At 32.7% G+C, this 26,971-nt stretch overlaps 1 protein-coding gene and 1 non-coding gene across 8 annotated transcripts in view; both read right to left on the bottom strand.

Moving 5' to 3' along the window:
• Positions 1 to 26,971, bottom strand: part of SCAPER (S-phase cyclin A associated protein in the ER) — a 428,719-nt gene that overhangs the window by 274,290 nt on the left and 127,458 nt on the right. For all 7 annotated transcript variants that reach the window (XR_014810514.1, XM_021099014.2, XM_021099012.2 and 4 more), the window contains 4 exons: positions 24,244 to 24,386; positions 17,630 to 17,711; positions 16,004 to 16,156; positions 15,360 to 15,467 (listed from right to left, as the gene is read on the bottom strand). Coding sequence is in view for 6 of the 7 variants with exons in the window: in XM_021099014.2 (XP_020954673.1) it covers positions 15,360 to 15,467; positions 16,004 to 16,156; positions 17,630 to 17,711; positions 24,244 to 24,386 (486 nt within the window). In the remaining variant the exon portion in view is untranslated. The remainder of the gene's footprint in view (positions 1 to 15,359; positions 15,468 to 16,003; positions 16,157 to 17,629; positions 17,712 to 24,243; positions 24,387 to 26,971) is intronic.
• LOC146401637 (U6 spliceosomal RNA) lies at positions 21,577 to 21,683 on the bottom strand. Its single transcript, XR_014811757.1, has one exon. It is a non-coding gene; the product is annotated as a U6 spliceosomal RNA (small nuclear RNA).

Genomic DNA, 26,971 nt, shown 5'->3' on the forward strand with positions numbered 1-26,971 from the left:
ATTACCTTTTATGGCATACTAGACCAAAGCTCTGGCCTTTCCAATAAAATTTACTATATTCAGTGAAGTAATTCACATTGAAGTTTATGACCTTGATATTCTATCAGACTCGTCCTAAAGGTTCTCATAGTTCTTTATTTTTTAAAGGAGACAGGAAAAAATTAAGCTGTAGATATAGGTTCAATGAGCTTTGAGAAAGAATTTCAAAGTTTTAAAAATAGTAGATAAGCAGGAAAATATATATATGAGACAACATAGGATTTTATAGAACTACAAATTTTAGAGCTCTTGCAAGTTTATCTCACAATAAACACTTTTCATAAAACATGATACACTGAAGAAAATAATCTGTTTCCCATTATTTAAAAATATAGTAATACCAAAGTGAGAATGTTTAAGGATGTTATTATTCTTACAAGATCAAAAGAGATGAAATACGTCTCCTTTGAATAAAAAGGACCAAAGTTTCATTATAACAATACAAACGTATTTTTACCTGAAAATCATCAGTGTTTTTTTTTTTTCTTTTTTTAATAGAAATCCAATGTAATGCTCAAGAAGCATATTTCTCTGGAACCAAAAGTTTACTTTCAAGAGTAAGGTGGATGCCAAGTTACTAATCTAAATACATGAGAAATTAATGCAGGGGCTTTCACATTTTGTTCAGAAAAACAACATTCTTCTCTCAACCTCATCCTGTACTTTCTGAACTTTGGAATCTAAAATCCAGTAATATTATTAATCAATTCCAGAACCAAATAATGTTTTCTCTTAAATTCTTAAAAATATTGAGGCATTCTACTTTTTTAAGCCTGCCTGGCATGACAACAAGTAAGATAAATAGGAAGCTAAACTTTATAAGATTTCTTCATCATCTTCCATGAAAACTAGGAAAGGGTGAGGGCCTGGAGGGTTGGAACTTGTTTTTCTTGTTTCTCTGGATGATGATGGTAAAAAAAAAAGTGAGGGGTGAGTGGAGAATCTAAGGCAGGAAGAAGAAGGAAAATCAGGAGAAAAAGAGAAAGAAGCAGAAGAAAGAAGGGAAGAAATAAAGAAATACTCAACTACAAACTATGGAATTTTTAGACAATACTTTACATGTATTTTCAATACTACCCTCAAAGATTTAGTATACTAAAAACAATAAATGATAGGTTAGCTCATTAGGATTTAAGATTATAGTGGGTCCCAGTTTGAAAATAGCCCAAGAGTGAATCAGTGAAGTTAGAATAAAAGTTGTAGAAATTCTTACATTACTCCTATAGACTACTTAATAAACATATGCCTTTCAACCTAAAAAAAAGATTGACTAATATTTAATTCAATACTAAGTGCCAAGGGCTTATGCTAACTGCCTAAGTTAAAGAGAGTTTTACTCAGAATAAGATCAAAAGGATCTGTAGTAAATTATTATTTTGATTAATACCACTCTGCCATTAAATTATTCTAGCAGATTATTCCCCTGAAAGATTTCAGAAGAAAGCTGATTTGAAATTACTGATTTTTTAGGTGGCATTAGCCCTATCTAATAAAGTATCTATATATATTAACATCCAAACATTATTTAAAGGTGAAAGCACCATATACAAAAATTAGTTCATTTATATTCAAATGAGTGTGTTTAGAGATTCATGAAACTTGGAAATTTATCAGAGATAGAATAAAATGAAAAGATAGGCTCATATGACAATTTTTACTTGTGTTGCCCTGGTGCCAGGACTACTGTAGAAGGCACAAGCAGGTGCTGGAGAAATGCTTAAAAAATAGAAACTTTGAATTCCATTATGACTAAATAAAATGTTAAATTTAGCCAAACAGCCAAATTTGAAATTTAATGCTTTTTATCAAAACAATATCTTTTGTGATAGCATCATTTTGAAAAATTAAACACATATGATGAGGACAACTTTTAAAACTTAATAGATTATTTTAATTATACAAAAGATTCAACTCTGCCAAGGTCCCTTTCTACAGGTAAGATACACTTATGTTTTTATCCATTACAGTCTATGCATTATATTGTTTAAAGTGACAGATGAGAAAAATGAAGCTAATGAAATACTGTGAAACAGACACCATGTAAAAAAGAAAAGGCCATCTTCTGATAGAATGATAGTCCACCATCTGTCCCCCTGCCACTCAGTGACAATTACAAATACTCCATCAGTTTTCTGGTAGGTGGAGATGACAAATGAGGTAAAGACTTCGTTTTTAGATTCTGATGTTCCTTTCTGATCTAATCTGAGGTTTAACAGACGACTCCAAGAAAAGCCCAGAGTTCAACAAGCTTATTAATTTATCATGCTGTGAAGATGAAGAGGGGTGTGAACTCAATACTACAAAAGGGAATGTTTCAGTTGTATTGCACCAAGCTTTGTAATGAAAGGTCTCTGCAGAAATCTCAGATTTCAAATGTAGCAAGTTAGATTAGTATCAGGCTTCATCCTTAGAAATTATTTCAATAACATCCCAGTAACAATATTACCAGAGATTACAAATAACATGACACTTTCAACACAAAATTAAAGAGACAATAATGCTCAGAGACAGAGTTTAAACTCCCCAGTTGTGAGTGGTTTTCACAGCCAGGGGTGACAAGGGCTTGAGAGGGTCAGCAGCTTCACATCATAGTCAATAGCACTAGAATAAACATTCCTTTTAGGTCTATTAACTTTTAAATATTCAAGAAAAAGATGCATGTGAGAATATAAATACATAGGTTAAACATAAAAGGACAGAAAAGGATATACTACTCTAACACTAGATAAACTGAAGTGGCTATATTAATATTAGACAAGGTCACAAAAAATATTATTAGGAATAAAGAAGGTCATTTCATAATAAAAAGGGCTCAATTAAAGAAGAAATATAACAATGATTAGCATTTATGAATCTAATAACACAGCTTTGAAATACATGAAGCAAAAAGTGACTGCACTGTTAAAAGAAATAGAAAAATTAACAATTAAAAGATTTCCATAACCCTCTCTCAATAATCGATAGAGCAAAAGCAGGCAGAAAATCAGTAAGGATAAAGCAGATGATGAAACTTCCTGAGGTGATAATTATGTTCACTATTTTGATTGTAGTGATGATTTCATGGGTTTATGAATATGCCAAAAATTGAAAAAAAAGAAAGAAAAAATTTAGATATTCTGTTAAAAAAAAGAAAAAAATTATTCTGTTGAAAAATTATTAAATTGTAAACAAAGTATAGTTTAATATACAACAGTTATACCTCAAAGTGCTTTAAAAACAACAACAAATTTCCAATTTGTATGAATCTAGGCATTATAATACTGAGTGGAAAAAAGGTAAGTCCAAAAAGATCACATAAACCATGGTACTTTTTTATAGAGAAGAAAAAAACTAAAATAAAAGTATACTTCTTAGTAATAGATCTAGATGCAAACTAAAACTATGAAGGGGCCAGGAAAGAAAGGAGGGAGAGGAGGAAAGAGGAAGAGTATAAAATGACACATCAAAAATCTAAACAAAACTAGGCTTGCACTAATAATACAAAAAAAAAAATTCAGAGAGAGGCACTAAAGAAAGAAGGATGTTTCATATTCTTAAAAGGTAAAAATAATTCATCAGTAAGATGAAAAATGTGTAAATAGTTATGACCATGATAATAAAACTTTGTGAGATATATATAGATGTGTTGCAAAAATTGATTTTAAGAATATAAGGAGGCATGAATAAATAGCAATAGCATATTGGCAGTCTTTTCATTTTTAAGAAAAGGATATTAGTGAGCACAAAACTAATTTTAGAAAGTTAAAGTATGTGTAAAGTATGTGCACAAAATGAAGAAATATGATCTAATATACATACTCAAAGAGAAAAAAAATTCTTCCTAAAGTTTTACAATGTATCAAGCTATATAGAAATCAACAAACTCTCTAAAGTAGAACCTATAAAGCCATAACCTATGACCATAATGAAATAAAAGCTGAAATTTAAAACAAAGAATAGTGCTCATTTTGGCAACACATATTTTAAAATTAATGCACAGAAGATTAGCCTGGCCCCCATGCAAAATGTCGGACAGTCAAATCTATGAACCACTTCATTCACACACCTATGCTCCTAAAATAAAGCAAAGGCATTGCCATAATCTAATCTATAACCTTGGAAATACCTCTTTGTTTAAAAGAAAATAAAAACTAAAATTCAAAATACTTGTAAAACTCATTAATTATTTAGAAACAAAATAAGTCCACCAAGAAATGCCCAGTAAGACTAAAATGAAGAAAACCATATACTATACTAATGATACATACACACACAAATGCAATACATGAGAAGACACACATATGGCCTAGATGGAAAGAAAGAATATTTAAAAGATGTCTACTCTTATTTCATACAATCTCAATCAAAATGCAAACAGGATTTTCTTAGCTTAACAAGTTAATTGTGAAGGTTATACAGAAACTGAAAAGCAGAGGAATATCCAAGGCAATTCTGAAAAAGAAAAAAGAATAAAAGGGAGAAGGCGACAAATAAGACCTATGCAATTCTTAGAGAAAATAATTGTAAAGCTACAAATTTCAACCCAGTAAAAATGTCTATCACAAACAAAAGCACAAAAACTAAATTACTTACTGGCAGACTCTCACTTACTTGAATGACAGACACAAAGAAAGTTGTTTTATTGTTATTCTACAAACAGTACATGTACATCTTTGTACTCTTCTGTTATAGAATCAATTTCACAATAGTATTTAAAAGTAGAAAAAGATGCACCATGAAAATACTAAATAAATGAAATCTAGTACATCTATATTGCTCTCAAACAAAATAGGACTTGAAGAAAATTCTTGAGTTAGAAAAAAATCCCTGCTTTGTAAATCTATCATGAACTTGATGTTAAAACCTGAAATCGAGTGCAGAAAAAAGGAAAATTTCACCAACATCATTATTTATGCTACAAAGCCATTTCACAGTAAAAGGCTGAATTCATTAAAAAGATATACAATTCTAAACTTGTATGCTCTTAATAACCTAGCCTCAAAAAATATGAGCATAAATTAATAATAAATAAATTTATCATCATAGTGAGATTTTTAATATCAATCAGTAATTGAAAGAAGTAGACAAAAATCAGTACAATATTTTATTTTCATTTCATGATTAATACGCTTGATAGAGTAGATAAATAGAAAATACGATTCCTCTTCAGGCATAGAACATTTACAAAATCTTACCGTGTGCTATATGCTATGCCAGATTTCAAAGACTTTCAAAGACTACATTTTCTGATCTTACTTCAATTATGGCAGAAATCAATAGATGAAACTCATATGTTTGGAAATTTTGAGGCAATCTTCTAGACAACCAATGGATAAAAGAAAAAAAATCTAAAGTAAATTAGGAAGTATTTAGAAGTGAGTAATAATGAAAATACGTTGTATCAAAGTAGGCTTTAGAAATTAATATCTTTAAGTACTTACATTAGAAAAAAGGCCAAAAATTAATGAGCCAAGCATTCACCTTCAGGAGTTAGAAAAATAATGGCAAAATAAACTCAGAGAAAGAAGTAAAAAGGAAATAACAAAACCAAGAAATCACATTTAATGAATAAAAAACAAAGAAACTAGATAGGATCAACAAAACCAAAAATCAAAATTTTGAAAATACTAATAAAACAGACAAATTTAAGGGCAAGAACACTCAACAAAAAAATATACAGGTACAAATTTTAAATGATAGAAACGAAAAAGGAGACTAAGATTTCTTTAAAAAGCACAAAGAATACCATGAAAAGTGTTTTGCCAAAACCTTTGAAGACATTATATAATTACCTAGCAAATGAAACTTTACCAAAACAGATGTAGTAAATCATAAAAAAAAATCAAAATATATATAATTGCTAATTTAAAACCTGACCAACTCATTAAGATAGCGACTATAAAGAAAACAAAGTAACAATATTGGAAAGGTTTTGTAGAAATTAGTAACCTTGAGCAGTTGCTAAGACAGTAAAAATGGTGCATCTACTGTGGGGAAAAAGGTGTGTTCCTCAAAAAATTAAAAATAGAAAAAAGAAAAGAGGTAGGGATGTGACCACTTTTGCCAAATTCTCCACAGTAGACCTCTTGCCAGCCTTGATGAGACTTAGGTGTCTCTGACATGTGACCTGAGAGGTAGTCCATTCCAGACTTCAGACAATATTACACAGCTAGAGCAATCAAGACAGTGGGTACTGGTACAAAAACAGACATACATACCAATGGAACACAACAGAGAACACAGAAATAAACCCAGACAGCTATGGTCAATTAATCTTCAACAAAAGAGGCAAGAACATAAAATGGTAAAAACACAGTCTCTTTAGCAAGTGGTGCTGGCAAAACTGGAGAGCTGTATGTCAATCAATGAAACTAGGACACACCCTCACACTATGCACAAAATAAACACTAAATGGCTTAAAGACTTAAACCTAAGACAAGGCACCATAAAACTCCTAGAAGAGAATATAGGCAAAACATTCTCTGACACCAACTGTACAAAAGTTTTCTTAGGTCAGCCTCCCAAAGCAATAGAAATAAAAACAAAAATAAACCAATGGGACATAATCAAACTTAAAAGATTTTGCACAGCAAAAGAAACTATAAAAAAAAAACACCAAAAAGACAATCTATGGAATGGGAGAAAATGTTTCAAACAATGCAACAAAAAAGGGCTTTATCTCCAAAATATACAAACAACTAATACAACTCAACAGCAAAAAAACAAACACCACAATTGAGAAATGGGCAAAAGACTTGAATAGACATCTCTCCAAAAAAAGACATATGGATGGCCAACAGGCACATGAAAAATCCTCAACATCACTAATTATTAAAGAAATGCAAATCAAAACTACAAGAGGTACCACTTCACACCAGTCAGAATGGCTATCAACAGTAAGTCTACAGATAACAAATGCTGGAGAGGGTGCGGAGAAAAGGGAAACCTCCTACACTGCTGGTGGGAATGTAAACTGGTACAACCACTATGGAAAACAGTATGGAAGTACCTCAGAATACCAAACACAGAACTATCACATGATCTAGCAATACCACTCCTGGGCATATATCCAGACAAAACTTTCACTGGAAAAGATACATGTACCCACATGTTCATCATAGCACTATTCACAACAGCCAAGACATGGAAACAACCTAAATGTCCACTGACAGAAGAATGGACTAAGAAGATGTGGTACATATACACAATGGAATACTACTCAGTCATAAAAAAGACCAAGATAATGCCATTTGCAGCAACATGAATGGAACTAGAGATTCTCATGCTAATTGAAGTAAGTCAGAAAGAGAAAGACAGATACCATATGATATCCTTATGGGTGAAATCTAATATATGGCACAAATGAAACTATCTATAGAAAAGAAACATGGAAAACAGACTTGTGGCTGCCAAAGGGGAGGGGAGAATGGAAGGAGAAGCGGCGGGATGGACTGGGAGTTTGGGGTTAGGAGATGCAAACTATTACATCTGGAGTAGATAACCAATGAGATACTGCTGTGTAGCACAGAGAACTCTATATAATCACTTGCGATGGAACAGGATGGAACATAATATGAGAAAAAGAATATGTGTGTGTATGTGTGTGTGTGTGTGTGTGTGTGTGTGTGTAACTGGGTCACTTTGCTGTACAACAGAAATTGACAGAGCACTATAAATTAACTATAATTTTAAAAATTAAAAATTTTAAAAATAAATTAAAATTTAAATTTTAAAAATTAACTATAATTTAAAAAAACTTTTTTAAATTAAGGATGTAACTGACCAAAATACCCAACTTCACTATATGGCCTTTTATGGTTGCAGATGCATTCATTTGTCTAATTTTAACCTTGAACCGGGGGGGGGGGGGGAGTGCAAAAGATTTCTGAGCAGAATGGACAATCTCCATTTTCCATTTCTTCTTTAATTTTTCAAAAAGGCTCTTGCTTTATCAAAGTTACCCATAACATAATTTATACAGTCAATAGTTAAAAAAAAGTAGTTTACCACTGGTTCCCCATTTCTTTCCCCAATCCAGAGGCAGTGGTTTTAGCTGATTATCTTTCTTCTCTATAGTCCTTAATATATTTTGTGTTGCTACTTCTTCATTTTTCAATTTTAGGATTATCTGTTGACTCTTCATTGTGGAACATAAAGATTTAAGCTCTACTCCTGTCCCTATCACCTACACTTTGTATTCCTCCATCCTTCCAAATATAAAGAAAAAAAGAATATTATCACCTGATTTTTTAGGTGGCAGGAATATGCAGTTTACCATATTATTTTCTGATATTGAAATACTTCATAATCTAAAAAAACTTTTTTGAGTGAGAGGACCAAATTATATGACTGTGAAAATTCTGTTTTTATAGCTTTGTGATTTTCCTGATAGAACAGATATGCCTACTCTGCCAACTGCAAGAGAAGCCAAATTGAAAGAATAACTATTACTAAAACTAAATAACTTTGATCAGAGATAAAGCATTCCCTGCTCCTCTATAAATATCTACTTTGGAACTAAAATATAGGCCACTGAATTTCAGATAAAAAACATAATGAAGTCTAAATTAAATTAAAAGCATTTATAATCAATTATTAAGGAAAATTAGGAGATTAGGAGAATTATCTACATTAGGCATGTAAAATGTGAAATTTGTCATCTATCCTCGCCAGGGCTGGAGTGTTTCCTCTCATAAACTCCGATCAATAAATCTTTCATATCCTTTATTCCTCCCACATGAAACTGTCATACTATGTAGTTCAAGATTACTCAGGCAGAAAATTTCTATATAAATATTACATATTAAAAAACTTGAGAGTATTGTATTCTACTTGTATTCAAGTAGAAGTAGCCTGAAGTTGTATAAGTCTGCCTCCACCATTTCTGATCCCCATCATCCAACTGAAAGAAGGTAGCTGTGAAACAGTGATCACAGTTGCTCCCATCTTTTAATATCACCCATGGCCACAATTCTATGGCTTCTTGCAATTGACACCGAAGAGCCAGATGGAAAAGTATCAGCCTACACTCCATGAAGCTACAGAACTAGCCACAGTTCTAATTACTCCAAACCCACCATAATCTGGAATAAATGTTTAAGGAGTTTAAGAGTCGTCTTTTTAAAAAACAACAGTGTTTAGATGTATAATTAACCTCTTAAAAGCAATGGATATCTGCCACAAATAACTGCTAAAAACATATAATGTTTAACACTTAAAATACCAGCTAGAAGTCCTCCATTCTAACCCTCAAACAGATGTCAAAAGGAAAAAATAGACTTAATGAGCTTAAGTAAACTATAAAATCTGGCAACCATCATGACGCAAATGAAAAGTAGCATATGTTACAGTGTATATGCTCCAGGGACTCATGCAGGGAAATATAATAGAAATAGCTTTTCACATTTGTATAGCTTAAGAGTATTTTGAGACCTATCTAGGAGTCACAGAACAAAATTTTATCAAAAGCTAAACAGTTAAAGTTGTTAAACTTCAGGTATTTGTTACCTATTTAAAATCACATTTTATAAAAGCAGTTTAAAACAACAGTTTAAAAAGCAAAGATCAATGAAAGAAAAACTGTAATTTACAAACCCAATAACACAGACTCTGCAAAAAAAAAATAAAAAAATTATAGTTCTTCAGGTTCTGGTCCTGAATCATTGATTAATGAATAATATCTCCAAAGCTGAATGCTGAGTAAAAGAAAATCAATATGGAATAGAGACTATGATTATTAGCAATGTTCACGTAGCATCACGTAGCATGAGAAACCTGGAGAAACACTGGAGTAGTATTTCAAAATTATTAATGTGATTATTTATTTTATCTTTCTTAGCATATAGCTTTGCCCCCCTCAACCCAGCTGCAGAGGTGACTAAAATTTGTTCCAAAATAACTACATGAAAGAAAGTACTCTATAATAAGCAACTTTAGATATTCAAAAACAGATAAATGCACCAAGCCTAGAGGTTTACAAGCCAAGCTAATATTCTGAGATTTAATAAATTTATTTACCTTGCCCTTTAGCATGTCAATAACAGCCAAACCTGGAGGGGTCCTATAGCATTTACTCCAGAGTTAGGAGTCTTTTGCCACCTTAAGACTTAGTTACTTGGTTCAAATAAGGAGGAAGGAGAGGTTAAAGTAAATTTTACTTCTTTCTAGCCAAAAACATTTGGAGATGAAAGGAGTGTGGGGGGGAATGTGTCCCACGGGAGATAAGTTTGTTAGCTAAGTCAGAGAAATGCCAAATGTGTTATTTTGATTCTCAAAAGAAATTGTCTCTCCAGATGTCTCTGGCACCAATTAGGGTGTGGTCCATTAACATGGCCATGTAGCATGGCCAGGAAGAGGCCCTGTGGTTTAGTTTTCCCCAAACGCCCATAGTTCTTATATGGAAGAAACAAGTAGAGCTGCCAGGGGCCAGAATGGAGCATCTGGTAAAGTCTCTGAGATTTGCAGGTAGAGAGAACTGATGGAGAAAAGGTAAACAAATGGCTGATGTTCTACTGGAACACTGTCCAAGAGGAAAGAACAGATCAAGAGTTCACCAGCCACTCTTCAGGACTGGTGGCCCTGAGTACACTAAGTGAACAGGTAAACAAGGGACTTACACTGGAAAGGATGGAAGATATGCAGTAAAATCTCAACTTGTCCTTATAACATGAGGTTACATAAGCCATACTCTTACTCTGATAACGCACAGATGCCATCTTAAGGAGATAGGGAAGAGGATGGAGGCCAAGGATTGTTATAAAAAGTGCTGGGTACTAACTAGGGAAACTAAATTACTGGATCAAACTAAGGTTCAAAACAATGGGTTGCCTACTAAAAATTTTTTCCTTGAACCAACGAAGAAGACTAAATCAGTTAGAAATGACAGCTACATATGCTATGCACACCCTAGGTAACAATGTGAGTGAATTTACTCCCATAAGAATTCCTAAAATTAGAAGAAATACATAAATTAACAATCAGCTATATGTGTGTGTGAATTATATAAACAACTATAAAAATTTTCCCATCCTATTAAAAAGAAAATGAAAGCAATGGAAACTGAGTCCTATAAGAAAAGGTAAGTTGTTTTTACCTCATTTCTCAAATTAACCTAAAATGCCCTCTATCAAGGTCCTGGAGGAAAATTAAGGTCCATTCTAAATGAGTTCAAGTTTTTTCAATTTGACTTGATTTTCCTTTGAAAAGCAAAGAGGATATTTTCCAAACATAATTATAAAAAGAGAGCAAATACTTCTGCTTCTACAAACGTAACCAAGATAAGGAAAATAATGACTCTATCAGGAATTATGGGGTTATCTATTATTTCTCAGACTGTCATCAACTCTGGCAGACATCTACTAGTTCTTCCACATAAATGCCAGGCACACTCTAGCCAAAGAGATTGGCTTATATTCCATTAAACACAGTGATGTCTTTATGTTTTTACCAAGTAAAATGTTCATTTTTCCCTCCATCACCTAATTAGCATAATTTTCCAAACCAAAATACTAAATTGATATTTGTAAAATCATACTTGCTTGTAAACATTCAATAATTAATTTAAAATCCTTCATAAAAGTTTTTTTCATACTTTCCATGAATCAAATGAAAGTAAACTATTATTTTCTCTATATTTAAGTACATGGGTTAACAAGCAGATATAATTTACATGCTTTCAAAGCCAAGGAGTCTCACAAACACAGAAATACATGAATTTAAAAAAATTTTAAACCTTTTAAATTTCATTCTCCATACAGAATTAAATGTACTTCATTCAAGTTCCGCAAAAATCAATGTTTCTTCAGATAGTGTGAAAACAGAACTACAAAAGAAATTAGTTTTAATTAAAACTAATAAATTACCATTTCTCTAATAATGTGTTAAGAAATTAAATTTTTGAATGTATTTAAACTAGTACCAGTTTCTTTTGACCTTTAAAAATCAAGCACTTTTAGCATTTGGAGTCAAAAATGATGAAAGAAATAAAATCAAACATATAGCAGATCTTTTCGTTAGGTCTCAAGAAACACAAGAAACATTTCCTGGTTAAATTATACTAAGAACACAAAACATTAAACCTTTCTTGCTGGGCAGCTACCTATTATGTTTAACAGGCTTAAAACAAAATGTGTCAGAGATCAAGAGTAAGTTATCTGATATGTCAAGTGCATAAGGTCAAAGGTCCAATTTTATTAGGTCAGAGGTGGTATAAATAAAATCTTATATGTCAAAGAAGAAGGGTCACAGATAAGGTGTATATAATATAAAGGCATCACAGATGACAAGTAATAACTTTAAGTAGAACAAGTATGTTTACTATAGGTACCTTTGCTGATTAAAAATGAAATATCTGTGAGAGTAGGTATAAAATGGCCTTTCTATATCACACAACTCATATGCTATATTGCACACTTGTTTTCAGGAAGAAGGGGCTATAACCAAGAATAGCTACATAAATTAAGTGAGAACTTTAAACTTAACCAGTACACAAAATGAATACATAAATCAAATCTCAAACCACAATGGCTAAACAGCAAACCATGGCTTTGATAGTTATAAAATTTAGATAATATTACATATTTTTCAACCAAAGTACAGGAATTAAATATCCTTTCCTTTCTTGCTTTTCTCTTTGAGATAAAAATGCATAAAATTTAGATTTTAGTTTATCTAATAGTAGTGTTCCACAAAATTTTAAAATAATTTTTGTAAATTAAATAAATATAACTTTTTTAAATTAAGAAAACCTAGTTACAAATAATTTTTATAAGTGGAAGACTTTATAATGAGAATAATTAAATTCTAGTTAATGAAGCAATTCAAGACTTTTCCCAAAGTGGAACACACATATACACCACTCTAGTTCTAAACAACAACCTAAAGTAGAGAATGGGGATAAACACATGAATGATTCAAGTAAAAAAAAAAAAAATTCATTCTACTCTGTCTTAAAATACTCATACATTTTGAGTAAAAGGTAAAAAAATTATTTCAGGCAAACTAAAAAGGTGATTAGTTCCATTTTTCATTTCAGTTTTATTAATCATACCTAAAGCCATTCTGTATAACCTTTCAGTTCAACTCAACTCAATGAGCTTTTATTAAATACCTTACTACATGCCAAGCATTATATCAAAAAAGGATATACAGAAATTAAACATTTGAAGACTTCTAATTTCAGCCACAGTGAATCAGCTTAACCTGGAATAATCTTGCCCCCAAAACGGCACAAAAAATGTAAAACACAAAACATCTACTCGAAAGCATTAAAGAGGAGCTAACACAGCCAGGACTTGAGAGACCATGATCCTTCAAAGGAGGAAAGCACATGAGGTGAACTCCACATTCACTCTGGATCTTGCCCTAAGTGCTTACGCCAATTTTTGGCAGAGGATAACAGTGCAAGCTGAAAGTGGAGATAAAATTTGGTTTAGAGCTATCAGAGTAGTTGGAACTTGACAGGGAAAAATCCTTAAAAGAACGTAATCATAAAGAAGTGAGCCAAATTAACTGTGTGCAATTTCCCCTCAAGCTCTGATCATATCCAGAAACTTAGGAGAAAACAGCAGCTTTGTTCCTCTCCCCAGGTAAGATTTATTAAGAACCAACCACAGAATTACCCCTGCTTCCTGAAGACAGTCAATCCAGAGCAAAGTCTACATCCTTGAAGACTCCCCTCCAAAATTACCTAGCAAAGGCCCAAGTCTTTTCTAACACCTTATTGAGAAACCCCGTAACTTCCTATAGTGTGTGTTTTCCCTTCCTTTAACAAATCAATAAACCTAATTTATTCAACTGAAGTTGTGTTCCTTGATGGTCTCGTCTGGAGGGCAATGGTGAAAAAGCTAAGAAAAAGAATGAACTATATAGCTTCATGTAAACATTAGGAGTCAATCTCCTAGACTTAAGGATGAGTGAAAGAAGCCAAACACAAAAGGTACATACTGCATAATATTATTTATAAGAAGTCCTAGACAGGCAAGTCTAATTGATGATGCCTAGTAGTCAGAGACTAGTTACCTTTTGGGAGCATGACTGAGATGGGGCATGAGGGAACCTTCTGAGATACAAGAAATGATCTATGTCCTGACAATAAATGAAACATTAGTAAAAATTCATTGAGTGATACACTTTAAATCTGTATATTCTGTCAATATATACCATATTTTTAAAAAAAAGGAGTTCCCACTGTGGCTCAGCAGTAACGAACCTGACTAGGATCCATGAGGACATGGGTTTGATCCCTGGCCTTGCTCACAGTGGGTTAAGGATCCGTTGTTGCCGTGAGCGGTGGTGTGGGTCACAGACACAGCTTGGATCCTGCACTGCTGAGGCTGTGGCATAGGCAGGAAGCTATAGCTCTAATTCGACCCCTAGCCTGGGAACTGCGATATGCCACAGGTGCGGCCCTAAAAAGAAAAAAAAAAAAAAAAAGAGTTAATCTCACAAGTGCACCTATACACAGTACTGCCCTCAAAGAACCACAACAGCCTTTCCTGGACATCTTAAGAGAGGCTTGACAAACATGAATTTCTCATCTTTGGGTACTTGTAGAAATTTGCTATCACAAATAAAACCAACAAATTCAGAGATTAGTAATGTCATCCCACATATCAATAACTGTTGAGTGAAATATATTTATGAAAATACTTACACAAACCTAAATTCCATGTAAACAGCAATTATAATGCATTCCACAAAATTTCTAAATACTGTACTGATATAAAATTATCAATTTATATAATTTTTATGGGCGTTCCCATCATGGCTCAGGGAAAATGAATCCGACTAGCATCCATGAGGACACAGGTTCAATCTATGGCCTTGCTCAGTGGGTTAAGGACAGGCGTTGCCATGAGCCTGTGGTGTAGGCTGCAGACAGGGTTCGATCCCACACTGTGGCTATGGTGTAGGCAGGCAGCGACAGCTCCGATTCACCCCTAGCCTGGGAACCACCATATGCCGCAGGTGCAGCCCTAAAAAAAACTAAAGACCAAAGAAAACAAAAAAATATATATATATAATTTTTATATTGTTGTTTTTCAAGAAATGTACAGCATCACTAAATAATTCTTACTATTAAAATATCAAAATACCCTTAACTTTTCTGCACTCAATTACATAAACAGTATTAAATTACATAAACAGTATTAAATTCTTACTTCTGTCTTATTAAATATATACCAAAATAATAACATCTGTATTTTATATATCATAGTAGTTACTAACTATTAAACACAGCTTTAAATAATCAATAAATATGTATATGGATTTCTTCGTAATAATAGATAACATAACAGGTACTCAATAAATACATGTAAATGAATGAAAGTAAAGCTTACCACTTCTTCATCGGAAAGTTCCCGCCCTTGTATGCTGCTATTCTCTCTCACAGCTTGCTGGTGTTTCTTCCCTTTAATGTGGCTAAAAAGATACACCTCTGAAGAGATCTAAAAGCATAAAATCAAAGTAATTTAATGAACATATAATTATATCTAATCTTAAATATTACATATTCTATCCAGTATCCTACATGCAAGTTGCAATTACTCTGGCATTTACACATGAGGCTTAAAAATATTTTTTTAGAATACAATTCTGAGAATCCTCTAGAAGACACATGGTTTAAAAAGCCATGTCATCAAAGCCAACCTTAACAGGATATCATCTCTTCTAAGTATCAGAGTTCAAGTTTCAGCACTGAAAATGTTTCTTTTGCTGTTGTTGTTCTTAATTCTCCAAAACATTGATTTGGGTTATCATTAAGCAGATGTATACCCATTTTAGCAGCATCCGCATGCTTTGGCCCTTTGCACTGCCCAAAATCCTGACATTATTTTTGTACTACTTACTTTGCATAAAAACCATGAAAGAAATCCACAGTAATTAGCAGATGCCTTAGCATGACTTTTAAAAGACTGAGAGTTTAATAAATTTTAGTAACAAATTATAATGTATCATCACAATATTGATACTGACAACCTACCAGGACATTGCAGAGAGAACACTGCTTCTTTCTTTCATAAGGGGTCAATTTGGGGGCATAATCAGTATTTGCATGTCGTCCACTGCTTAACTCAGCAGCTTTTTCTTTTCTTTGTTCAATCTGTTCCATGTGCCTTCGAATACTTTCATCATGCTGTAAATGAAGTCAAAGTGTGAGAATATAGATATTTATTCAAGTTATACTGAGAACTTGAAAAAGCAATATTTATATTAAACTTTCTAAAATAATAGAATGTCTTAATTCAATATTAACATGGACAATGAGGACAAGAATTCACATAAAACCCTTTAATATCTCCTGCATGCATCATAACATGTCCTAAAGTATGCCCCATGGAATATTAATGAGTGTTTTGTAGAAGAGATTCTATAATGAATTTAGAAAATTCTAAGTTAAAATTAGTTCCAAAATAAATTTGGAAAATATCAAGTTAAAACTAAAAAGGTTTTTAACCCAGATGATTACAGAGCCTCTAGCTTATCACTGTGCACTGTAACTTATTAAAGCTAGCTTATACTGACATTCTACACACTTATTTGACTAAAACATTCTTTTGAGAAGCACTTCCTGAAATACACTATGGGAAATGCTGACACACAGGTAAAGGCCAAGCTTATCCTCATAGCAGACAAGGCCCGTAATGACACAGACCTCTACCCACATCAGCTCCAGTGACTTCCCAGAAAACAAAAAAAAATTAAATTAACCAAAAAACACTATTTCAGATTTCTGACTTCATGCTCACACCATTTCATATGGCTGGATGCTAACCCACCCATATACCTATTCAACTCATCTTTCTTTCAAGATTCGGCTCAGATTTTACCCTCTAAAATTACTTCCCTGACTTCTGAAACCCTTTACATTAGACTTAGTATCCTCCTCTGTACTTCCATAGCACTCCAAGTATACCTCCAACCATAGGAAAATTATCTCACACTAGATTGTGTGTTTCTTGAAATACTCAGAACCATGTACTACTCATCTCTGTATCCCCATGTCTACCACAAGGCTCAATAAATATTTGTTGCATTAAATTTAAATAAATGATAAAGTTATAGGATTATACAAATAGTAAAACATAGTTCTCTACCCTATGGAATTTACTATCTCTGTGACAAGCCAACACATATAATAATAGTTATGATACACTGTGAAACATTTATACTGCTAAAAACTAACATACTAATGGTAAAGATTTTCTAGAAAATATCGATTTATCATATCTCCCTAGCTACAAATGAGCAACTGTAAAATTTGTAAGCACTGAAATAATCACCTTTTAGTTTATTTATAAGTAATTTGAAGTCTATGAATATCAGAAGCCTAGCAGTAATGTCTTCAAGTCATTAACATTGCTTAGTAAAACCAAGAGATGCTGAAAGTCTTTTATATTTTTCCCTCAATTGCTTAATCTTATTAATTTCATTTTTCAGTCAATTTAGTTGGAAATGATCATAGCCAAACAATATAAGTCTTATTATATGTATATTAAAAATGCAAATTACTTCAATTTTATGTAATTAATTAAATAGATAAAATTTTAATCTCATGCTACATTAAAATAGCTCTAAAATTTCAAACTAAAATATATAATATCCCTACTTTGAGCTGAATTTTTTTCTGCAGCTCTTCCATAGCTTCTTGTTGAGCAGCTGTGAGTGCTGCCAAACGTTCTTCCCTGTCTCTGTAAGAAGACAGTAAAAATTATAAACTCAACAGCTTGAAGTAACAAATTTCATGAGGTTAAAAAATGCAACTAGGAAACACAGGCTAAAGAGTGTTTTTTTAGGAGTTCCTGTTGTGGCTCAGTGGGTTAAGAACCCAGCTAGTATCCATGAGGACAGGGGTTCGATCCCTGGCTTTGCTCAGTGAGTTAAGGATCCAGCGTTGCTGTGACTGTGGTATAGGCCGGCAGCTGTAGCTCCAATTTGACCCCTAGACTGGGAACTTCCATATGTCGCAAGTTTGGCCCTAAAAAGAAAAAAAAGGGGGGCTTAAAATTATTTTTTCTTAATGCCTATTAAGTCTCAGATATGTTACTGCTCATTAAATGTTTAAGAAGCAACAGGCATTATTAGGTATACAAATAGGTTTCTGGACCCAGGAATGGGTTTAAATACTAGCTCTGGGACTATCATTTAAACACTGCAGTTTGAAAACATGCATTTATCTCTTTTCCCCTCTAAAATCCTATAAAACAACATGAATGGAATAGAAAAGGCAAAAATTCACAAAGACAAAGAAAACAGGACGGGAAAAAAATCACAAACAAATTACGAGACATACAAAGGATGCCAATGATCAGGAAAAAAGCAGTCAGCTGAAACTATGTCTGAATGAGACCATATGTTGGATTCAGTAGACAAGGACTACAAAACAGTATTATAAATATAAGAACTAAAATAAATTATGCCAAAATAAGGAAAAAATCACAATAATTCAACAAATAAGGAATCTCAACAGAGAAGGAGAAACAACTTTTTAAAAACTTTCCAACAAAAGGAACTACAAATCCTTAAATCGCTAATTCTAGAGGTGAAGCAGGGAAAATATGAGATGAATCTGAAGCCAAAAAGAAAGGAAGTACTCAAAAAACAAAATAATGAGGTATGTCAAAAGGAAAAAGAGGTCAAATGAAAAAGCTCCCAATGTCTAAAGCTGAAACGATCTGAACAAAAAAATAAATACCATAATACTGGCTAAAAACCAAAGTATAAAACAAATGTAAATGAGTCCATGTTGACACAAAAAATGTATTTAATAAATACATAAATGGTTTTACGTATTTACAGAAGAACTGTAAATAATTTACATAGGAATTCTTCTCTTTAGCATAGTCCATGCTTAGTGGTTTGCTTCCAAGAGGGGAAGGGAATTCTTCTATTATACAGTGAAGAAAGCTGACAAATACTACTTACCTAGGTGATCAAAGTTAACAAAATCAGCGATAAGACGATAGTATGAACCTTAGACATTTTTAAAACGGTAATTCATATTCACCTCTGTGGTCTTCCTCCCAAAACCCATAACCTTATCAATCTAACCATGAGAAAAACAAGATATAAATCCAAAATAAGGAAATGTCTAAAAAATACCTGACCACTACTCTAAATTGTCAAGGTCATCAAAACTATGGAAAGAATGAGAAACTGTTACAACTCAAAAAAACCTGAAGAAAAATGACAATTAAATATCTGAAGAAATAATGGCCAAACACTTCACAAATTAGATGAAAAACAATGTACAGAGTAGGATAACCATGAAGAGAATCTACCTAGACAATTCAGAGTCAAACTGGTGAAAAACAAAGACAAAAAGAAAATTTTGAAAACAGGAAAAAAAACAACTTAACATATATACAGAGGAAAAACAGTTTGATTAATGGCCGATTTTTCATCAGAAACAACAGAAGTAAGAAGATTCAAAGTACTGAAAGAAAAACCAAAAATTCTATATCCATCACAACTACCATTCAAAATAAAGGCAAAATAAAAATATCCCCAGATAAGCAAATATCAAGATAACTTAATGAAAGCAAACCTCTATTACAAGAAATACTGAAGGAAGTCCATCGAGCTAAAAAGAAATAATGCCAAAAGGGAACTTGAATCCACAGAAATACACTAGAAATGATAAATATGTGGATAAACATAAAAAATGTACAAATATATTTTCTTATAATTTCTTTGAAAGATGTGGGACTGAACAAAGAAATAATCATAACACTATTATTGAGTTTATGTCATATATAGATATAATAACATGTGATAATAACATTAGAAGAAGAAAAAGACACGGTGCTATATTGGAATAAAATTGTTCTATTTCACCAAAATTAAGTTTAACCTGAAGTAGTTGGGATAAGCCATGATGAATGTTGTAATAAATAAGGCAACCACTAAGCAAATAACTAAAATAATACAGTTTTTAAAATCAAATTTAAATGATGCACTAAAAAGTATTGGCTTAGCAAAAAAGAGGACAGTAAGGGAGTAAAAACAAATTGAGACATGGAAAACAAGTGTCTAAATGACAGACATAAGTTCAGTCATATCAATAAATTTCATTACACAATAGTAATGATGGAGTAAGAACAGACATATAGATATCAATAGAACAGAATAGAATCCAGAAATAAACCCTTATGCCTATGATTAACTGACCATGAACATGAAGCAAGACAATTCAATGGTTAAAAGCTAATCTTTTCAATAAAGAGTGCTGTGATAAATGAATATCTGTATGAAAATAAATAAATATGGATTTTTTTTGTTTCACACCCTATATAAAAGTTATCTTTAAAAAAATTAAAACCCTGGCATTGTGAGAGGTAGCGAGGTCGATGCCCACATCCTCCACCAAAAAAAAAAAAACAAAACAAAAAAAAAAACTAGAAATAAAATTAACTAAGGAGAAAAAAGACTTACAAACCGAAAATTACAAATTTCTGCTGAAAGAAATTGAAGAAGATACAGAAAAATGAATAGGAAGAATTCATATTGTTAAGATGTCAATACCACTTAAAGAAAGCTACAGGTTCAATGTACTCTCTATCAGTTTCAAGGATTTTTTGTTGTTGTTGAAATGGAAAAAAGAAAAATCTATCCTAAAGTTCATGTGGAAAAGACTGAAGTTGGACCATTATCTGATACTAAATACAAAAATCAATTCAAAATGGATCTAAGACCTAAATATAAGATCTAAAACTGGATTTGGCAATAATGTCTTGGATATATCATCCAAAGTATAAGCAACAAAAGAAAACAGATACACTGGACTACATCAAAATTAAAAATTTTTGTAGACTATCAATAGAGTGCAAAGGCAATCCACAGAATGGGAGAAAATATTTGGGTCATATCCAAAATATATAAAGAGTCTCCTACAATTCAACAACAAGAAAAAAATCTGACTTAAAAATGGGCAAAGGATTTATATAAATATTTATATAAATATTTCTCCAAAGAATATATACAATGGCCAACAATAAGATTCTCGAAGTTCCTATCATGACTCAACGGTAATGAACCCAACTAGAATCCATGAGAACATGGGTGTGATCCCCGGCCTCACTCAATGGGTTGAGGATCCAGCATTGCTGTGAGCTGTGGTGAAGGTCACAGACAAGGCTTGGAACCCACGTTGCTGTGCCTGTGGTGTAGGCCGGCAGCTGCAGCTCCAATTTGAACCTCAGCCTGGGAACTTCCATATGCCACGGGTGCGGCCCTAGAAAAGAAAGAAAAAAAAAAAAAAAAAAAGATCCTCAGTATCACTAATCATTAGGGAAATGCAAATCAAAACCATACTAAGATACCACTTCATAACCCATTAGGATGGCTATTACATGTTTTTTAAAAAAAAATTTTTTTGGCAATCAGAAATCTTTTATTTCTTTAAAAGATTTTTATTTTTACCATGATAATTGGTTTACAGTGTTCTGTGAATTTTCTACTGTACGACAAAGTGACCCAGTCACACAAACATATATACATTATTTTTCTCACATCATCCTCCATCATGCTCCATTACAAGTGACTAGATATAGTTCCCCAAATATAGAACGCTTCATGAATTTGCGTGTCATCCTCGTGTAGGAGCCATGTTAATCTTCTCCATATCATTCCAATTTTAGCATATATGCTGCCAAAGCGAGCACACATATTTTTAAAAAAATAAGCATTGTTGGGAATGTGCATAAACTGGAACTTTTGCACTGTTAGTGAGAATGTAAAATGGAGCAGCTGCTACGGAAAAAAGTACAGCATTCTTCAAAATATTGAAAATAAATTTACCATGTGATTTAGCAATTCTACTTCTAGCTATCTATATACTCAAAAGAATTAACAGCAGGAACTTGAGCAAGTATTTGTACACCTGTGTTTACATAAGCAGCATTATTCACTATAGCCAAAAGGTGGAAGAAATCCAAGTATCCATTCAAAATGAAGAGATAAGAATAATATAGTATATATACACAATGAAATATTATTCAGCCTTGAAAAGGAAATTCTGACATATCCTGCAACATGGATCACCCTTAAAAACACTATGCTAAGTAAAATAAGCCAGTCACAAAAGACAAATAGTGCATGATTCCACTTAAATGAATTATCTAGAATAATCAAATTTATAGACAGATAAAATGGTCAATGCCAGACATCAATCTCTGGAGAAAGGACGGAGTGTGGAGGTACTGTTTAATAGATACAGAGTTTCAGTTTTGCAAGATAAAAGAGTTCTGGATATGGATGGTGTTGATGGTGGTACAACAATGTAAATATACCTAATGCCAATGAACTGTAAACTTAAAAATGGTAAATTTTTACGTTAAGTATATTTTACCACAATAAAAAGGAATATATACAAAAGCTGTTTATAGAACAAAGTTACAAACTTTATACAGACAGTTATAAACACCTAAATAAGTGGAAAAAAACAATTAGTAGTATGTTCATAAATTGGAAGACTCAATTTCAAAAATATCTATCTCCCCACATTATAGAGTCAATGCAATGCCAAGAAAAATTTTGACAGTTGATTTTTTGTATAGGATTGGGCAAGCTGATACTAAAACTAAGGTTGATATACAAAAGGGCCAAGAAACTCCTAATAAAAAATAAAGTGAGGGATTACCATGAATGTTGTAAAACTTTGATAATTAAGGCAAAGGATACAAAAAAATGACCACTAGACAAGCATATAGAGCCTATAAACAGACACACACACATGGAAACTTGACTTGTATTAGAAAGCTTTATAGATCATTAAGAAATCTATAAAAGTGCAGTTTCTTACTCCACTTTTCAGTAAGAAAACTGCAATAAAGTGTGTTAGAACAACAGCGTATCCCCATGGAAAAAAATGAAATTGGATTCGTACCTCAAATCATACAATAAAATCAGTTTTAAGTAGATAAAGACTTCACTATTAAAGAAAAACTATAACATTTTGAAGAATTTCTTATGACACAGGATATGAAAGGATTTCATAAACAAGACCAAAGAGCACAAATCACAAAGTTTATTCAGTTTTACTACACCACAATCAAGAGTTTGTTAATGAAAACAGATCCTAGAGAGAATGAAAAGGCAAGCCACACCCTACAGAAATATCTGTAATATACATATCTGATAGATAATTAACATCTAGTAAAATAATTCTTAAACATTAAAGAAATAAAGATCCCAAGAGAGAAATGACAAAAAACTTGAATAGGTACTTTACATGAAAAAAACCTGAGTAGCTGACAAGCATGCAAAAGTTGCTTAGCCTTACCATTAACTGTGGACAAGTAGAAAAGCAAAGGAAAACTACTAAGAGCTATCTTCTCACATCCATCAAATCTGCTACACAGTTAAGAGGTCAGAAAAAAAATCATATGTCAGCAAGGTGTACACCAACCAAAAGGGACTTGGGTTTGGCCAATTTCTTTCCTGTGTCTCTGTATCTTATACAAATGATTTTAAAAGGTAGGGATGGCTTAGTATCATTTATCATAATCAGAGTGGCAACATGCTGACCGTCAGACTCTTTCAATCAAAAGACCACCACGGTGGCTCTTGTGACTTAGCCTTTGATGCATGACCATGTCCAAGCCTGGTACTATAACTTAGAACTTTTGCTCCCAATATTTTCCTTAAAATTTATTTTGCTTAACTTAGCCAGAATCAAATTCTCTTTCTTGCAACCAAAATGTATTGAAATATCAAGTTTCCCATCCAACAGAAATGTTCAAAAGGCTTCCATTTTGATACAAGGTCTTAATTCCTGGAAATCAAAATTTAGTACAACAATTCTGCATATCTGACTATTTCTAAAAAAAAAAAATCTACATGACAGCAAATAGCTTTAAGACTTGATTTGAGGGAGTTCCTACTGTGGTGGAACAGAAACAAATCCAGCTAGTATCTGTGAGGATGTGGGTTCAATCCCTGGCCTCACTCAGTGGGTCGGGGATCTGGCATTGCCGTGAACTGTGGTGTAGGTCACAGACATAGCTCAGAGCCCACATTGCTATGGCTCTGGCATAGGCCAGCCACTGTAGCTCCGATTGGACCCCTAGCCTGGGAACCTCCATATGCTTTGGGTGCAGTCCTAAAAAGCAAAAAAAAAAAAAAAAAAAAAGGAAAGACAGCAAGAAAGAAAAAAAAAGACTTGATTTGAATATGTGCTCAATGTAAAATATTCATCAAGATCAAAATTAAAAAGTGAAGTACCTAGCTCTTTCCCGGGCTGCATCTTCACGGGCTTTTTCCTTTTCTTGCCTCTGTTGTTCAATTCGGGCTTCCTGTTCTTTCCTCTTCATTAACAATTCTTCTACACGGGCCTGCCGTTCTGCTTCTAGAGCTCTCTTACGTTCCTATTGCAGAAATATTTTAAAAGACTAAGTATCGTCTTTACATTCTGATATACCATTCATGAACTGGTTATAGCTATTTATTACTAAGTATAATATGTATTTAACTTGTTTAGCTATATAATATCTCAAAAACTCAAGGGTAAAAAACAAACGAATCTGGTATAGGAATTTTCTCTAATAAAAAACATAAAAGTTTTAAACTCAAATTTATTTGAAGTTTTTAAAAAAATCTATATTATGTCTGAAAACATAAGGTTCAAAATAAAATGCAAAAGGCTTAGGAATATTTTTAAGACCAAAATCCTGAGGAATATGCTTTTAAAAATTATAAATTGATCTTAAAAGTGAAATAAATTAATATTATATAAAAATAATTATGTATATGTGAAATGTAGCTAAGTTGTATGCATAAATGTCAATTTGCTGATTATTTTTATGGATGTAAGAAATATTCCAATATTGTACTAACAGAAATAACTGGACTTCAAAAAATATCCAATCTTCTAATTTCTGTTAATGAGTAGAAAAGAAAATTAGTAATTGTATAGCTAATAAGCAAAATTAGTAAATTCCACTAGTATTTTCCTTTCTAAAATTTAAGTTTCCTAAAGATAGGAAAATTTGTACCCCACCACAGCATCTTGTACAGATAAACAAACATCTGTTAAATGAATGAAGCATAGCTTTATAAAATAATATTCATTATAAATCTATATGCTTACAAATAAATATATAAACCTACAGCAAATGAAATGGGGTGATTATCTAATTTTCAAGCCATCTGAAGCCTCTCAGATTCCCATGCACTGTATTCCAAAGTCAAGGTTGTGTTTATGGCAGCCTAAGAAAAGATTCTGCAACCCCCCACACACACCTTTATGCCTACAAAACAAAAGATTAGGGCAACAGGACAAGGCAGAGTATCTAAGGAAACTGAGCTTAAAACTAACCCATTGATAATTTATATATCAAAAATGGCAAACTGAGAATACATGATGGCAGCATTAACTTAGTATTTTGCTTACAAAAAACAAGAATCACCATTGCCTTTAACGATTAATTTATGGGAATGTTTCAAGAGTAAAAGTAAGGCAGATGGAGCGCCTTTGAATCCTTTAAGTTAGGACCTTACTATCATTGTATTTACAAAATGCTTGGCATTAGTGCCTTGTACATACTGTAAGTTCAAAATTGTTTTAGTTTTATATATATGTTATATACTACCAATGGATTTTTTTCTAATATCAGTATACCTCAAATATATATAGGTTTTAAATTTTTCTCTGAAAATTAAATCCATAGGAAATTTCTACATTTTTAAAACCAAAAGAATTCTGAGTGGTCAAAACAATTTTTAACTGTTAGTGAGAAAAGAAAACTTCTTACTACTTTCAGAAAAGAACTAGGTTGGGTTCATCCGAGGTTCACAAGGATGGTTCAACATACGCAAATCAATCAGCATCATACACCACATTAACAAAAAAAAAGTCAAAAATCATATGATCATCTCAATAGACGCAGAAAAAGCATTTGACAAACTCCAACATCCATTCATGATCAAGACCCTCGCCAAAGTGGGTATAGAGGGAACATTCCTGAATATGATCAAAGCCATTTATGATAAACCCACAGCAAATATAATCCTCAATGGGGAAAAACTGAAAGCCTTCTCACTCAAATCTGGAACAAGACAGGGATGCCCACTCTCACCACTGCTCTTCAACATCGTTGTGGAAGTCCTAGCCACAGCAATTAGACAAACAAAAGAAATAAAAGGCATCCATATAGGAAGAGAAGAGATCAAACTGTCACTGAATGCAGATGACATGATTCTATACCTAGAAAACCCTAAGGACTCAACCCCAAAACTACTTGAACTGACTAATAAATTCAGCAAAGTAGCAGGATATAAGATTAACATTCAGAAGTCAGTTGCATTTCTGTACACCAGCAATGAAACATTAGAAAAGGAATACAAAAATACGATACCTTTTAAAATTGCACCTCACAAAATCAAATACCTCGGAATACACCTGACCAAAGAGGTAAAGGACCTATATGCCGAGAACTATAAAACCTTAATCAAAGAAGATGTAAAGAAATGGAAAGATATTCCATGTTCCTGGATTGGAAAAATCAATACTGTGAAAATGGCCATCCTACCCAAAGCAATCTACAGATTCAATGCAATCCCTATCAAATTACCCATGACATTTTTCACAGAACTAGAACAATCCAAACATTTATATGGAACAACAAAAGACCCAGAATCGCCAAAGCAATCCTGAGAAACAAAAACCAAGCAGGAGGCATAACTCCCCCAGACTTCAAGAAATACTACAAAGCCACAGTCATCAAAACAGTGTGGCAGTGTTTATCAAAACAGACAGACAGACCAATGGAACAGAATAGAGAACCCGGAAATTAACCCTGACACCTATGGTCAATTAATCTTTGACAAGGGAGGCAAGAACATAAAATGGGAAAAGGAAAGTCTATTCAGCAAGCATTGCTGGGAAACCTGGACAGCTGCATGCAAAGCAATGAAACTAGAACACACCCTCACACCATGCACAAAAATAAAC

The sequence above is a fragment of the Sus scrofa genome, chromosome 7 (genome assembly GCF_054392235.1).
Source record: "Sus scrofa isolate SSC_HxYL_T2T_F1_AM1 chromosome 7, Sscrofa_HxYL_maternal_Yorkshire_Landrace_v2.0, whole genome shotgun sequence".
Lineage (NCBI taxonomy): Eukaryota > Metazoa > Chordata > Mammalia > Artiodactyla > Suidae > Sus > Sus scrofa.